At 49.9% G+C, this 14,334-nt stretch overlaps 7 protein-coding genes across 8 annotated transcripts; 4 read left to right on the top strand and 3 right to left on the bottom strand.

The window, feature by feature from the left end:
* Positions 1-53: 53 nt before the first annotated feature.
* On the top strand, positions 54-2,477 carry PPTG_14780 (hypothetical protein; the record flags this gene model as incomplete). The annotated part of the gene is made up of 2 exons (XM_008911325.1): positions 54-987; positions 1,186-2,477. The coding sequence occupies 2 exons, from the start codon at positions 54-56 to the stop codon at positions 2,475-2,477; spliced, it is 2,226 nt and encodes a 741-aa protein (XP_008909573.1).
* On the bottom strand, positions 1,296-3,997 carry PPTG_14779. 2 transcript variants are annotated; one of them, XM_008911324.1, is made up of 7 exons: positions 3,849-3,997; positions 3,529-3,756; positions 3,279-3,465; positions 3,151-3,214; positions 2,775-3,072; positions 2,564-2,696; positions 1,296-2,480 (listed from the first exon to the last, which is right to left on the bottom strand). In XM_008911324.1, the coding sequence occupies exons 1-6, from the start codon at positions 3,943-3,945 to the stop codon at positions 2,566-2,568; spliced, it is 1,005 nt and encodes a 334-aa protein (XP_008909572.1). In that variant the 5' UTR covers positions 3,946-3,997; the 3' UTR covers positions 1,296-2,480; positions 2,564-2,565. The 2 variants fall into 2 exon arrangements, with proteins under 2 accessions (XP_008909572.1, XP_008909571.1); XM_008911323.1 differs by having other exon boundaries at positions 1,296-2,696.
* Positions 3,998-4,072: 75 nt separating this feature from the next.
* Positions 4,073-5,422, bottom strand: PPTG_14778 (hypothetical protein). Its single transcript, XM_008911322.1, has 4 exons — positions 5,083-5,422; positions 4,882-5,018; positions 4,691-4,810; positions 4,073-4,616 (listed from the first exon to the last, which is right to left on the bottom strand). The coding sequence occupies exons 1-4, from the start codon at positions 5,225-5,227 to the stop codon at positions 4,194-4,196; spliced, it is 825 nt and encodes a 274-aa protein (XP_008909570.1). The 5' UTR covers positions 5,228-5,422; the 3' UTR covers positions 4,073-4,193.
* Positions 5,423-5,617: 195 nt separating this feature from the next.
* PPTG_23538 (hypothetical protein) lies at positions 5,618-6,056 on the top strand (the record flags this gene model as incomplete). Its single annotated transcript, XM_008911321.1, has 2 exons — positions 5,618-5,771; positions 5,935-6,056. The coding sequence occupies 2 exons, from the start codon at positions 5,618-5,620 to the stop codon at positions 6,054-6,056; spliced, it is 276 nt and encodes a 91-aa protein (XP_008909569.1).
* Positions 6,057-7,855: 1,799 nt separating this feature from the next.
* PPTG_14777 (hypothetical protein) lies at positions 7,856-11,304 on the top strand (the record flags this gene model as incomplete). Its single annotated transcript, XM_008911320.1, has 1 exon — positions 7,856-11,304. The coding sequence occupies one exon, from the start codon at positions 7,856-7,858 to the stop codon at positions 11,099-11,101; it is 3,246 nt and encodes a 1,081-aa protein (XP_008909568.1). The 3' UTR covers positions 11,102-11,304.
* An 11-nt stretch (positions 11,305-11,315) lies between these two features.
* Positions 11,316-12,708, top strand: PPTG_14776 (TKL protein kinase; the record flags this gene model as incomplete). Its single annotated transcript, XM_008911319.1, has 3 exons — positions 11,316-12,046; positions 12,121-12,308; positions 12,369-12,708. The coding sequence occupies exons 1-3, from the start codon at positions 11,474-11,476 to the stop codon at positions 12,706-12,708; spliced, it is 1,101 nt and encodes a 366-aa protein (XP_008909567.1). The 5' UTR covers positions 11,316-11,473.
* Positions 12,709-13,153: 445 nt separating this feature from the next.
* Positions 13,154-14,281, bottom strand: PPTG_14775 (malate synthase A; the record flags this gene model as incomplete). The annotated part of the gene is made up of 1 exon (XM_008911318.1): positions 13,154-14,281. The coding sequence occupies one exon, from the start codon at positions 14,279-14,281 to the stop codon at positions 13,154-13,156; it is 1,128 nt and encodes a 375-aa protein (XP_008909566.1).
* Positions 14,282-14,334: the final 53 nt, after the last annotated feature.

The raw sequence follows: 14,334 nt of genomic DNA, 5'->3' as shown, positions 1-14,334 counted from the left end.
ATAATTTGCTGGTGCTGACGCCACAACGATCACGGCCAAAAGCTCACTTGACGATGGCTAAGAAGCGTCGACGCTCGGAGAGCTTTCAAGCTGATGGTAACGACGCACGTAAGCGGCTGGCAGCATTCCATGCGCGAATGTTTGAGTTGCCACAGGAAGACGCGCCTGTTGCGACTCCAGAGACACCTCGTGTAGTGTTCAAGGCTAAGACCAAAAAGCACAAAAAGAGATCCTCGGATGCAGATGACGGAGAGCGTGTGCCCATGGTTAAGTTCAACAAGGTGAGGAACAAGAAAGAGAAGAAGAAGAACGTTGTAAACGTTGCGGAGAAGAAAGTGGCAGTGGGTCCAGCGGTCGTGAAGGTTCCTGGGATGCCAAATGGTTTTAGGAAAAAACCGCAGAAAAATAATGTGGAGGAGAAGAAGAAACAAAAATTGAAGAATACAGCTGTACAGACAACGCAGTATCAATCTTTGCTGACCGAGAAGGAACAAGATGACGAAGATGACGGAGTGGATCCGTTAGAGCAGGCGCTGAGCAGCGTGAAAGCGATGGTGACGGAAAAGAAGGCAAGGAAGGTGAAAAAAATGGCGTTGCCAGCCCCGCAACCACATATGAAGAAGGAGACGGAAGAAGAGGAGGACGAAATGGATCCGTTGGGACAGGCGTTAGGCAGAATTAAAGAGATGGCGACAAAACAGGGTGCCAAACCAATGCTCAAGCAAAACAAGGGCATGGCGGTTGCTTCGTCGAGTGTTGAGAAGGCGGAAGATAGCGTGGAGGTTGTTGAGGAGCAGAGTGGCACTAAAGAACTTGCTGTGAACAATAGCACTGGTGATGGCTCGAATCCAGCCTTATCAATGAGCAAAAAGAAAAAACGTAAGAAGTTGACGCGAGCGCAGGAAGCAAAAAACAGCGATCCGGCGCCGGAAAACATACAGGCAACTATGAATGAAGCGGCGAAGGCCACATCTGGGGTGACCGAAAGTGAGTCGACTGTGGGAAACACCCCAAATAATCCAGCATCCAGTAAAGTCACTGCGTCATCCCCAAAATCGCCAGATTTCACAAGAAAAAAACAGAAAAAATCTACCAAGATGAAATCAGTGAGCAGCCAATCACATAAGACACAGATACCTCCGCCAACTAGGCAAGGGAAACCGCTGATTGTGTCGAACGAATCAGAAAGTCAAGCTGTGAACAAAGTAATGGTGACCAAGGATTCCAATACCGTATTGTCCAAAGCTGCCAAGACTACTCCAGTTAAGAAGGACACAACTGCAATCAAGACTGCTGTTTCTAACAAGAATGTTATTCGTGACGAGGAAAAGGAGACTGTTATTTCCAGAGAATCGATGACGCCAATTGTGGCTTCCTTAGCTAAGGATGCAAAACAGAAGAGCGACATGTTCTTGCCTGCTCAAGAAACACCACGTAAGCCTGCAGTGCTATCAAAAAGCTCAGATAAGTCTGTACCCCCGCGCACACCTGCAGTGCCAGATAAGTCTGTACCACCTCCGGTTGCTCAGTTCACTGATGCGTCTTCTTCATCGGAAAGCGACGATGAACGTGGATTTGACTTTGATCACTGTGATGATAACAACTCATCATTATTTTCTCGCCTCATCGACTCGGCTGCTCGAGAGCGTTGGGAGCTCGTGGAAGTTGGTCGGCTCGTTCGATTGTTCGCTGCGGAGTGGGGTTTTAAAGAGAGCAAGACAGCACGCTTCCTGCTCGATACTTGTCCCGAGCTGGTTAGTGTTGACTTTTTGGAAGGATTGGGTGTCAACTTATCGGCAAAGCAGCTGATACAAGTTTTTGAGGCCGGATCGGGCAACTCCAGTGTGTTGATGAACAAAATGGCGTCTGCTGTGGAGAATGGCCACTTGAGTGTGCGTGACCCGTCCTTCGTCTCAGCACTAGAGCGTCGTGTAGCGCTGATGGAGTCGAACGCTGAAGTTATGGAGCTACTGCATCCGCTCTTGGAGAGTTTGTCAACCGTTCGTGATGTTGGTTGTTTGCTGAAGCAGCTGTGCGAGCACTGGCAGCTCGAGCGTAAGATTGGTTTGGTTCAGCAGGTTCTGTTGTCGAGCATATTTGACGACCTAGATGGCAACCAGGATGAAATTCTTCTTGACTTGCCTGATCTTACTGGACGATTGGATTTCCCGAGTCGCTTGGACCAGGAAGACGTCGATGAGAATGGCAACTTGAAGGGCTTCCTTGCTAACGAGGATAGCGAGTACAGTGGAGTGGAGGGATCTGAAGAAGAAGACGAAGAGAAAGATAGTGACGACGATGAAGACCCGTACGAGGGTGAGACCGATTCCGACGAAGAGATGGAAATCGCTGGGTGTTCTCGAAGCCGCAATCAGTTTATCGAAGACGAGGCCGATGTCGGTGAAGAAGACGAAGAAGAAGAAGAGGAAGATATTGAGCGTCACGATGGTGGTGAATCGTCGTCTGATAGTGACTGAGATCTTGAACCGCGTTAGAATTCAAAATACAGTTAGGTCAGCACACTTTAGTTCACTGGAGACGTTGGGATAAGTTTGCAACCTACATCTACGACGAAAACATGGCGTTCAAGACAGCCAGAAGAGCAAAAATCAGGGCAACCCACATGTACGGAGCCATGCCACTGCTTTCCTTGCTACTCTTGTTGGAGACCTTCTTCTTCGCGTGGGCAATAGCGGCTGCGTGTTTCGTCACCATGCATGTGATAATTTAGATCGGTGCCAGTACATCAAACGACAACACCATTAGAGACGTACCAGCACGGGCAGCAGCAGTGTTGTCTTGGTATAGCTCATCGTCTGCGCCCTTGCCGCGACGGCCACCCTTCTTCGAGGATTTAACTGGTGACTCCTTCACTGGGTCTTCAGCATCGATATCTTGCTCAAAGGTTTGCTGTGCAGTCACGCCGTTATTGTTGACTTCGGCAATCAAGTCTGGGAACGCAGTAGTCAACGTCTCCGCGGCTGCACTGGGCCAGTTCGCAGTAGGATCACAATGCATCGCCTCCGAGTGCAGCGGAGTGTTGCCGTGGGTGTTCTTGAGAGGTTTGGCGCCCTAAACGGTTTGGCCAAAAATTTTAGAACGGCACCATCGATAGAAATTATACCAAAAACGCAAGGTTGCAGCACGAACCTTGGAGATCAAATAGTTGATGAGTTCAATTTGATCATCACTGTTCATGATACACGCCCAGTGCCTGAGGATCACAACACCATAATTTAGCATCATATTCCTAAATGTCTTCAAACAGCACCACTTACAATGGCGTGTTGCCCTTGGCGTCCATCACGTTAACATTAGCACGACCGGTCTCAATCAGCAGCTGAACGATCTCGAGGTTTCCCTTTCCGACCGCGACATGGAGCGCCGTCATCTTCTTGTTGTCGACTGCATCCACCTTGGGCTTCGATCGGAGCAGTAGCTTTAACGACTCCACCTCCTCATACTCTGTATGCCCCATATAATTAAGTCAGTATGTCTCTCAGCCTCCACTAGCACTGAATATTGTACCTGCTGCCAGATGCAGCACCGTCTGGCCCGACGAGTCTTGCACACTCAGATCGGGTTTGCTTTTTAGCAGAGCAAGGAAAATCTCCTCATAGCTCGGTGGCTGCTGCGCCAGCGCAAGCATCAGCGGTGTGAAACGGCGCTTCTTATCCTGCAGATTAAGCATGGCGCCATTGGACACGAGGTGCTGCACGATCTCGAGCTGATCTTCAGCCACCGCCACGTGCAACACTAAAGGTGTGGTAATTATTCAATGAAATAATAATTTAGTCGTGCGATATAACAGCTATCGTAAGTTTGATTTCTGCTACGCAGTAGCGTACCTGACTCGCCCTTCTTGTTCTGGAAGCCCCAGTCGCTGCGCAGCTCGATCACCTTCTCTAGGTTCCCGTTCGCGGCGGCACGAAGCAGTTGCGCCATGATGTCGTGGATTAAATTTGAGGATTGAGGGGGTCATGTGATATTGTAAATATTTGACTAATCATAATGTTTGAATTCGTCGATCAAAAGATGAAACTTGAAGTCGTGATTTTTTGAAAACAATTTTGCCCGATGACAAGATATTAATCCACTTCAAGGTTTCATGTAATTGGTGGCCATTGCGGACTGAAATCTACACCTACGGCTGCATAAGTTAAACTGTTGGTACGACGCATTAGCTCTTGTGGCTAGAGCTGGAACTTCTGCTCGGTCTCCTGGTCTTCTGAAGTCCATAGCACTGAAGCGGGGAACGGCGCAGCGACTGCCGACGAATTGGACGGCGTGAGGTGGGGAGACGGGAATTTGGGAGGAAGTGACGACGTATGCACGGGAGTGGTCGAATTGACTGCCCCCACTGGAATATGCACCACCGGAGCCAACACATGGGCGCTGCTCACGTCGGTTTTGACCTGTGGTTCGATGTTGAGCTTCATGCTGGACACAGCAGATGCCATGCGAACGTCACGCTCCACCTCGTGAAACATATCCTCGGTGCTGGACAAAATCTGTAGCAGATTCGGGTAGCTCGAGAACGACGATAAATTCACCTTACGGCGCATGTACTTGGACCGCGTGTTGTACCCCGTCATCTTGTCGTGCTTTTTGAGGATCTGATGATACGAGGAAAAAAAACGTTAGTCTAATGTACCCGTGTTTCATTGCACTGTCTACTTCTTCCTCTCACCTTCGAGAATCCCTGGTAGTTCATGACAGCGAAGTTTTCAAGCCGAATGCATTCGCGGTAAAAGTGCACGAAGGCGAACATGAGTCGCTGCGCTTCGGGTGCCTCGATCTTTTCCCGTTTCTGATAGACATAACAATTGTCAGAGTCTATACTTGCTAATAAACCAAAATTCGCGTCGAGTTTGTACGAACCTTGAGGTTTTTGAGCACGGAGCGTAGCTGCTGATAGCGGAATGAGCAGCGTTTCTCCTCAGCTGCGTAGAAAAGCGAGATCTTCTTGAGCTCGGCCTGAAGGTCACGAAAGAAAGCCACCTCCAGCTCGGATTCAGCTACAGCAATCGATAAATATCTATCCGTTTGCAGATTTCGTCTAACAAGTCTCCTCCTACGTACAGATATCGCGCTGGTTGGCAGCGTGGTGCGCCGCGCGGGTCACGGCTTTGATACGCTTTTTGAGAATCTTGTAGTTGAGCCAAAAGGGCGCCCACTCCGGGTTGCTCTGGAGAATCTCCTGTAGTAGACCTTTGCCAAACTTCATAGCGTTCTAGACTGAATTGACGATATGAGTTCCGTCCAAGCCTGGAGTCAGCCCTGCAGCTGAATAATTGGGAAGTGATGAGCCTCCAGAACGAGGACGGGCGAAGAATCCGAAAGCCCAAATGATAATGAGCCGCATGCCAGGAAGCGTCAACTCAATCTTCCGCCTGCTTGCTTCAATGCGCCCATTTCCAAGATTCACGAAAACTAGGGTCGTTGATAAGTTGGAATTTACATAAGGTCGACGACAGGCTTTCGAGAGCCTAAAATGTAGATTTTACTTTAATTTAAAGGTTACATGCGATTCTAGTGGGCTTTTAGAGGCTATTTCTTCGGTATGAAACAGTTGTAGAAAACGGTCATCGAGTCGCCGAGATTCGGAGATTCCACTATGGCGCGTTCCATAGTGAATCCAAGTGTCGACCGCACAACCGGAAAGCTATCCGAGATTCGACAAAAGTTTAATAAAGAGACGACACACGCGCATCATCATCTGAGAAGCGCTATTATAAACTCGGCTTTCTCCAAGCAGACATTTTGCACGCGTATGGACCGCAGACGATCTCTGCTGGTTAAAAAAATATTATGACTCAAGCTGGTGAGCTTCGTGCGTGCATTTGGCAAGTCGTACTATTCGACCTACAGTACGAGTATTACTTAAGTATTAATTTGCCAAATCTATCTCCGCATTTCCAAAGCCCTGACCAGTCAGTTTCTACGAGAAGGTACATGTAATCGAAGAGAGCCACCACTTACCCGTGTCCTCGCTCTGGTCCATGTTTACACTTCGAATTCGCTGCCCCGCCATGAAAATCTACGTTACGAAATAACGACGTGCGACTTCGTTGATTTACATCCGTTCAGGTGCCGGGTTTTTTTTGTTAGGCTTTTCACTCGAGCAAGCACGTATCTTACCGGATATCGTGAATTGCCAGCAAACATGTATTTTAGTCTGTATTTCCATCCTATTGCCATCGCACGGTTCTCCATCCCACACGGTCGACGTCTGTATTATGAAAGTCCGAACGATCTAAGCAGTTCGTAATGAAGTACTACCCGTGTCCGTGCAATTCCATTGTCCCCCGAGCTGTGGTTTTTGGTCACTGTCGGGATTCATAGGGGCGACAATCACACGACTGTCCCTATTTCTGCATACCGGTAATGAGGAACTTGCACAATACATGTAGAGATGCTTTTGACGGTTATTCTAGGAATGTCTGCTCAACCGGATGTCTCTAATACCAAAGACGCTAGTAGAACATGCTTTCTTTAACGATAGCATTTGAGCATTCGTAAATGACACTGCTCCTGGTGTTATGGGTACATGCCCTAGTGTCCTGGCGTGACCATTTCTAGCGTCAAGATTCTGCGTGTGCTGCCCCTGTATCGTACTTCAACGGCGTCCATCTCATTACTGCGCAAAAACGTTGGGGGCAACTCGAACGAGATTCATACTTATCCTTCGTGCGATTCAAAGCACTACTCTCGGATGCGCAAACTCTCCAAAACTGAAATATATGGTTCACAAGCGCCAGACTCTGGCCCAGAGCTCGTGAGACTCGTCAAAATGAGGCGCTGTGCTTCGATTGAACGAACTTGCTAGGCTGGTGACTCCACATCCAGCGTTGTCGCCTGAATATCTATGGCCTGCAGTAGCTACATACATGCATTCATATACAGTTGCGCATCAGCAACCTTCTTCGGTAACGAGGAATCGTCAATTATCAGACGCTCGACAGCACGCCGTCTTCCTTTCTTGGAAAACGAACAGATCCTGATGAATTGGGCAGTTGATCGAAACCTGTTCATCTACGCGTACAGAATCATTTCGTCTACCACATACTGGTACGGTGTCAATCGCAGTATGCTTTGCCGGGATATACCCTTTCTTCCAGCAACATAACGACTTCAACATGATAACCTGACTAACTAAAAATGTACAATCACGTGTTCGGATGGAGTAGTCTCTACGTAGCTGTCGTCCCGACCCTATTAGGCATTGTGGCACACTTCTCCTGAAGTTATACATTAGGACAGTGACGGTATTCTCTAAATCACGTTGACTTTTGCGATACCACGCCAGGGCCTATTTGAATATAAGTATTGCTATCACATGCACCACTACACAATTACCAAAGTAATCATTTATGCATTACTCGAAGTGCCACGGAACCAGTCAAGTGTCGGCCAGCAAAACCGAAGGACTCCGAACCGAAGCGAGGTCGATCATGGCTAGTCACAAAATGGCCGCGGGTTGAATAACTTTCTGTCTCCACAGGAAGTCGGAGAAATGGTCACTTGAATGATCGCACAGCACTTGCTCCAACTCCATAGCAATAACAACAATAGATTAGCCTAAATAAGAAGTGGGATGAAACGAACCGTCAGAAGCAAAAACATCTTCGCGTATACAAAATGCTCATGGTTTGTTCCTCAACGGTATTCAGCGAGAACACGATGTAGATAACTCCGCCTGACACGTTCTTCAAGTAACTGATGGCTGATTGCCTTCATCCCACGCATTCGGTTCTCACACCAAGTATTGCGTACGTCCAACTTCATTCTTGAACGCGTTGCATTCGCGACACAGTCCTAAAGGAGCAAGAAAATCTACGAACGAAGTCCAGCAATGGTGTACACCTCCGGTGGAGGGCTGCGCTTTTTTGTGCAAGCTGCAAGCGTTTGTGTGATTGGTTTAAGCGTGATTCCTACAGCACAGCCACTGGCAAGCAACGTTGACTCTGGAAGCGGATCAGTCGTAGAGGAATTGGTGGGGGACTGTGAAATTTCCGATGGAGACAAGGCGTTTGGCATTCAGGGGGTTATCGATATTGCGTGTGCTACTGGCGGGCTTGGCTGCTACAATGATCACTGCCGATACTGCAAAGTCATTGACACTTTGAAGTCCGCACATTTAGAGAGTTGCGAGTCGCTTGGAGCCTCGTTTCCTTCAATGGCGCCACTGAAAGTCTCCACGGAAGCCTGTCACGTTTCTAGTGGTGACGCTGCTGTCGGTGTCGGAGGAATGACAGACCCTTCTTGTCTCTATGGAGGCATCGGATGTTTCAACGACCACTGCCGATTCTGTCAAAGTAAACCAACTCCTCAGTCCTCTCATTTCTTGCTGTGCTCGTGGGTCGAAAATTCCAGTAGAAGTGCCGAGTCTCTTGAAGGTTCTGCTGGGGATGCAGGGTTGGACCGAGTCTTGTCCTCCGAGAGTACCGCAGCGACGGGGACTAGTAGCGTGTGCTCCATGACAGCATCGGATGGCGATGTTGCGGTCGGCATTAACATCATTACTGACGTGACTTGTGCTAGTGGTGGTTCCGGGTGCATCGACAACATTTGTCGTTTCTGCAAAACCAAGGACACAACGCAGTCGGCACACTTCACTGCTTGCCCCGCTGTTGCTACGAAGACCTGCACTACACCGGTGTCGTCCGGTGACGCGGCTGTCGGCATCAACATCGTCACTGATGCGTCGTGCGCTCAAGGAGGCTTGGGGTGTATCGATAGTGTGTGCCGTTTCTGCCGAACGACTTCTACAGCCCAATCATCCACTTTTGTGGACTGTGCCTTGATCGGAACCCAGACTCCAGTAACCACTACAACACCTGTAGTGACTACACCGGCACCAACCCCAGCACCAACCCCAGTACCTACAACAGCAGCGAAGCAAAGCTGCAGCGAGACCGTATCGGACGGCGATGCTGCTGTCGGTATCAAGATTGTCACGGACTCTAGCTGCAGTTCCGGGGGCTTAGGCTGTATTGACCAGATCTGCCGGTTCTGTCGTGTCACGACTACCGCCCAATCCGCGTCGTTTGTAGACTGCGCCACAATTGCCGGCACACCAACCACGGCAGCTCCAGCGACTACACCAGCACCAACAAAGACACCGGCGCTGACCACCGTAGCTCCGACAAAAATGCCAGCACCAACTAGTGCGCCATCCACTACTATCTGTACCATCATCGCAGCGGCAGGTGATGTTGATGCGGGTATCAACATCGTTACGGACACTACATGCGCCTCTGGTGGCCTGGGTTGCATTGACAACGTGTGCCGGTTTTGTCGAGTTTCGTCTAGTACTCAGTCTTCAGGGTACGTGGATTGCGCTGCCATTACAGGCACCACCACTCAGACTCTTCCGACATCGGCACCAACACCTGCACCAACACCATCGACAAAGGTCGCTAGCCCTGCGATTGTATTTGAGTGTTCTCGTACCATATCGAGCGGAGACAAAGCTGTTGGACTGGACATTGCCTCTGATATTCGCTGCAGTGAAGGCGGCACTGGATGCTTGGACGAGGTCTGCCGCTTTTGCAAACGCTTCGACACGGTCCAGTCGCAGTCGTACGTTGACTGCTCTACGATCCCGTCGTCCGACATCGGCTTCGACATCAGCTTTGTGCCAATCCCTGTTGTTGATTCGGATGCTCCTACAAGAATGCTCGCAGCGGACTCGCCTAGTAGTTTAGATGCATCCAGCAGACCCGATGCATCCGATTCATCCTATGAAGGCTCGGCGGCTAGTGTGTGCACAATGGCTGTGTCCTCTGGAGACGCCGCAGTTGGTATCAACATCGTGACGGACACAAGTTGCTCGAGCGGTGGTACCGGCTGCATTGACACTATTTGCCGCTACTGCAAGACCAAGGACACTGATCAATCTGCACACTTAAGTAGTTGTCCATCCACCACAGCGGCTCCACTGACCACAACTAAGACGTGCATGACTTCGGTTTCGGACGGGGATGCCTCCGTCGGAATCAACATTATCACGGATACGAGCTGTGCTATCGGCGGACTCGGTTGTATCGATAGTATTTGCCGATATTGCAAAACGAAGTCGACGGATCAGTCGACGCATTTCGGTAGTTGCTCAGACTACTCATCAACGACCAGTTCTCCTGCCACCAGTGCCCCTGCCAGTACAGCACCACCAGCCACCTTCGCTCCTGCGGTGACAACTTCCCCGACTTCCACGACTACTTATTCGATTCCGATGGATTGCTATCAAACCGTGTCTAATGGTGACAAAAATCTCGGCTTAGACATCGTCACGGACATGCGCTGCGGTGACGGAGGTGTAGGCTGCGTCGACAGTATCTGCCGTTTTTGCAAGCGTTTCGAGACGCCACAATCTCATTCATACATGAACTGTTCCGACATCCCTGCCTCGTATACTGGCGCAGACATTACTTTCAAGCCGATCTTGCAAGATGACACAATGGAGTCGTCCGCTGCAGAAAGGATAGTTGGCCTCCACGAGTCGGAAGAATTTACGGCGGTCGAGACGGATGGCATTTGTGCAAATGTGTCACTGGCAGACGGTCAATCGGCTGGAGGAATTGGCGTCGTGCTCGACACGGTTAACTGTCCTGAGGGTCTAGCATCGGGATGTATCGGAAGTGAAGGATGCCGATACTGCATGAGATTCCCGACGAACGTGTCGGAGTATTTGGAGTACTGTGCGATCGTGAATAGTACCGGCGTGGCATATCCTCTAACAGGTGTATCTCCGTCCATGGGAGATGGAAGCACTCACTCGGCTGATGCGGGCACTGCTGGGTCACTCTCCGCTGAAACTGGTAACTCTATTTCAGCTGAAACGAGGTCATCGGATGCGGGAGCTCCGACCTTTGTCAAGAGTGGAATCATTCAGTGGATTGCTGTTGCTGCTGGTTGCGCTGGAGTCGTCATTGTTGTGGCTTTAGCTGGAATTGGTATCAATCGAACGATTAAAAACCTTGCGGGCCGGAACGCACGATCGTCAGACAACGAGAAGGTCAGTCCCGAAGATGAAAATCGCACCAGCGTGCTGGTTGCCTCGAATGTAGGTGAGCCCGGCATTATTAGCGACGTGTAGCAGAATTCGGAAAAGCTCTTTAGCACGCACTGACAGCATTCACCAACTATCAGAATCCACTCATCCAGTGCAGGTTACATGCCCAGACCTTGCAGTGTACCGGTAGCACTTTCCTTAAGCTTGATCGTTCATAATTTCAATTCAACCCTTCATCGACACTAAACACAAGCGAGAATTACTGTGTTAGTCAACGGTGTCAGTACAGTTTTGTCATAAGGACACCTTCGACGAAAATACGTTGGTTTAGAAATAGAGACAACGAGAGCTCACCTCCAGTCTGAGTTCCTGCTCTTCGTCCCCTCCCTGCTGCTTATTGATTTCGTTGCAACTCATTCAATTCCATACTTCGAATCCGAAACACCAACCTATGCCATGGGTAGCATGTTTTCACGCGAGCCCGTGACTGTATCGCCACTGACGCACCACTTTCAGTCAACAACGCAAGCTGGCACCCTCGTTTACGTGGCATTGTCCAAGAAAAAGCACCGCGTGAATCCAATCACAGATTCAAGACGCCTTGATAGCTCTACCTTCTTTGGACTCAAAGTTCCTTTCGAAGAAATTGAGATTGAGAGTCAAATTGGCACTGGCACATTTGGTGTAGTATATAAGGCGTTCTACAAAGGGAAACACGTAGCGCTCAAGCGACTACTAGCTCAGCGGTATTCTGCTAAGACTGTGCAAGACTTCAAGAACGAGCTGTCAATTCTCTCCATCTTGCAACACCCTAACATCGTGATGTTTCTCGGTGCCGTGCTTGAGCCACCAACGTTGTGTCTTCTCACAGAGCTCTGTGCTGGATCATTGGCAGATCTGCTTCAACTTGCACGCAGCAAGCAGCTAAATATCACGTGGGGGCTCACACTCGAAATCGCACTAGACTGTGCAAAAGCCTGTGCCTACCTCCACGCGCTTAATCCAGCTGTGCTTCACCGTGATATCAAGGTATAAACTGCAAAAATATTTTCTGAGATATTCGATCATAGAACGGTTCATTGACGATAGTTTTGCTTTCGTAGGGAGAAAATCTATTGATCACGGAAGACTTTCGTTGCAAATTGAGCGATTTCGGTCTCTCACGCAGCCTCGACAAGAACGCCAACGCACAGACGATGTGCGGCACGCCGCGGTGGTTAGCACCGGAGGTGTTTCGAGGCGAGGACTACTCGGAGAAGATCGATGTTTATTCATACGGTATCGTGCTGTGGTACGCGATCTCTGCATTTACACAACATTATGCAGGATTTAATGGATTTACTGAAACCAGGGAACTCTTCTGCTTCAAGAAGCCGTATCTGGACAAGGATGCCATTAATCTGGCTTACCTCGTTGCTCACGAGGATCTCCGCCCCGAACTGTTGCCTCATATCCCAGAAATTTTGCATCGAATCATGAAGGCGTGCTGGGATCCTGACCCGGTCCAGCGGCCGTCCTTCAGTACGGTCATCTTCCTCATCGAAGAGGCCAAGAATGTCGTACCGTTAGGATTGGCTATCGATCTCTCCAAAAGCTTCTCAGAGGCAACAGCAGTGCAGCGCTCAATACCATCAAGACCGAAGACACCGACAGTTAAAAGAAATTATGGACTCACGTCGGGTATGATTTAGTTCACCAAAATATTGTCAAAGCTGACGTAGTCTTTTGATACTGGTGTTAACCACAAACAACAATATGTTTAAGCTTTGAACACAATCATTGACTTGGTGAAAAGTTTACGCCTTGTGTAAACGTTTTCTCACTGTCTTAGAAAAAAAAAAAAACGCAAAGATCACAACAATCTCAAAGATCTTACAATTGACAGGTACATGTTCAATGTTGCCATAAGAAAGTGATGTTTTTCATTCCGTGGTACATTCATTTATAAAATATCGTCCAACATTCGTCCTCCGAACGTCAACACACTGCTGGCGTCGATACACTCATTGATCTCGCATTCCATTTGTCATCACCAAGCAGTCCCACCGCCCAACATTCCTACCGCTCGGATCACATCACCCAGTCAGCTCGTCCTTGGCATGCCAGGATGCTCTTTGCAGCGATGGGACCTTAGCTTCAGATACTCGAGCCGAGCTGCACAATACGCGGGTAGCACGGCAGCGTGAGGAAGTCCACCATGTCGTCGCCCGTCAACACCTTGCCCATGATCTCGCCTCCAAGTGCCCACTTGTTGCCCGGAGCAGCATCCAGAGACCGCTTGTTGACGCACTCCTTCAGAATGTCCAGTACCAGATCCTTCGTCACAGTCTTGCCCTCCACAGTCTTACAACTGTGATGGATCCACTGCCACACCTGGGCACGGGAGATTTCGGCCGTAGCCGCGTCCTCCATCTTGTTGTGGAGCGGGATGCAGCCACTGCCACGCAGCCACGCCTCTGTGTACACGAGTGACACGTCAATGTTCTCCACTAGACCATTGTATGTGATGGCACCCGTCGGAGGCTCGATGAGCTGAGCCGCAGTGATATCCTTGCCTGCCTCAGGAATGAACGAGATCTGGTTCGGACCCGACATCTTGCTGAACGCGTCCATGGCGATCTTGACGAGGCCAGGGTGTGCCACCCACGTGCCGTCGTGGCCTGCAGCCACTTCACGCGATTTATCTTCTGTGACGGCGGCCATGAACTTGTTGTTGAGCTCCGGATCGTTCTTCACGGGGATCTGAGCCGCCATGCCGCCCATGGCGTGAGCGCCACGACGGTGGCACGTGCGAACGAGCAGCTTAACGTAGGCAGCCATGAAAGGTGTGGTCATGCCGACCGATGAGCGATCGGGCACCACGAACTTGGCGTGGTTGCGGAACTTCTTAATGTACGAGAAGATGTAGTCCCATCGACCGCAGTTGAGACCCGACGAGTGGTTACGCAGCTCGTACAGGATCTCGTCCATCTGGAAGACAGCCACGATGGTTTCCACCAGCACAGTCGCGCGAATGGAACCCTGCGGGATGCTAAGGTATCCTTGAGCAGCCACAAACACGTCATTCCACAGCTTGGCTTCCAAGTGGTGCTCCAGCTTGGGCAGGTAGAAGTACGGGCCCGAGCCACGCGCCAGCAGCTCATGTGCGTTGTGAAAGAAGTAGAGACCAAAGTCGAACAGCGAGCCAGACATGATCTGGTTGTTCACGAGCACATGAGCCTCGTCCAGATGCCAGCCGCGCGGACGCACCAGTAGCGTAGCCATCTTGTCGTTGAGCGCGTACTTCTTTCCTGTCTGCGGGTGCGTGTACGAGATGG

The sequence above is a fragment of the Phytophthora parasitica genome (assembly GCF_000247585.1).
Source record: "Phytophthora parasitica INRA-310 unplaced genomic scaffold supercont2.41, whole genome shotgun sequence".
NCBI lineage: Eukaryota > Oomycota > Peronosporomycetes > Peronosporales > Peronosporaceae > Phytophthora > Phytophthora nicotianae.
The sequence above is the reverse complement of the archived record's forward strand: the minus strand, read 5'-3'. Positions and strand labels throughout refer to the sequence as shown.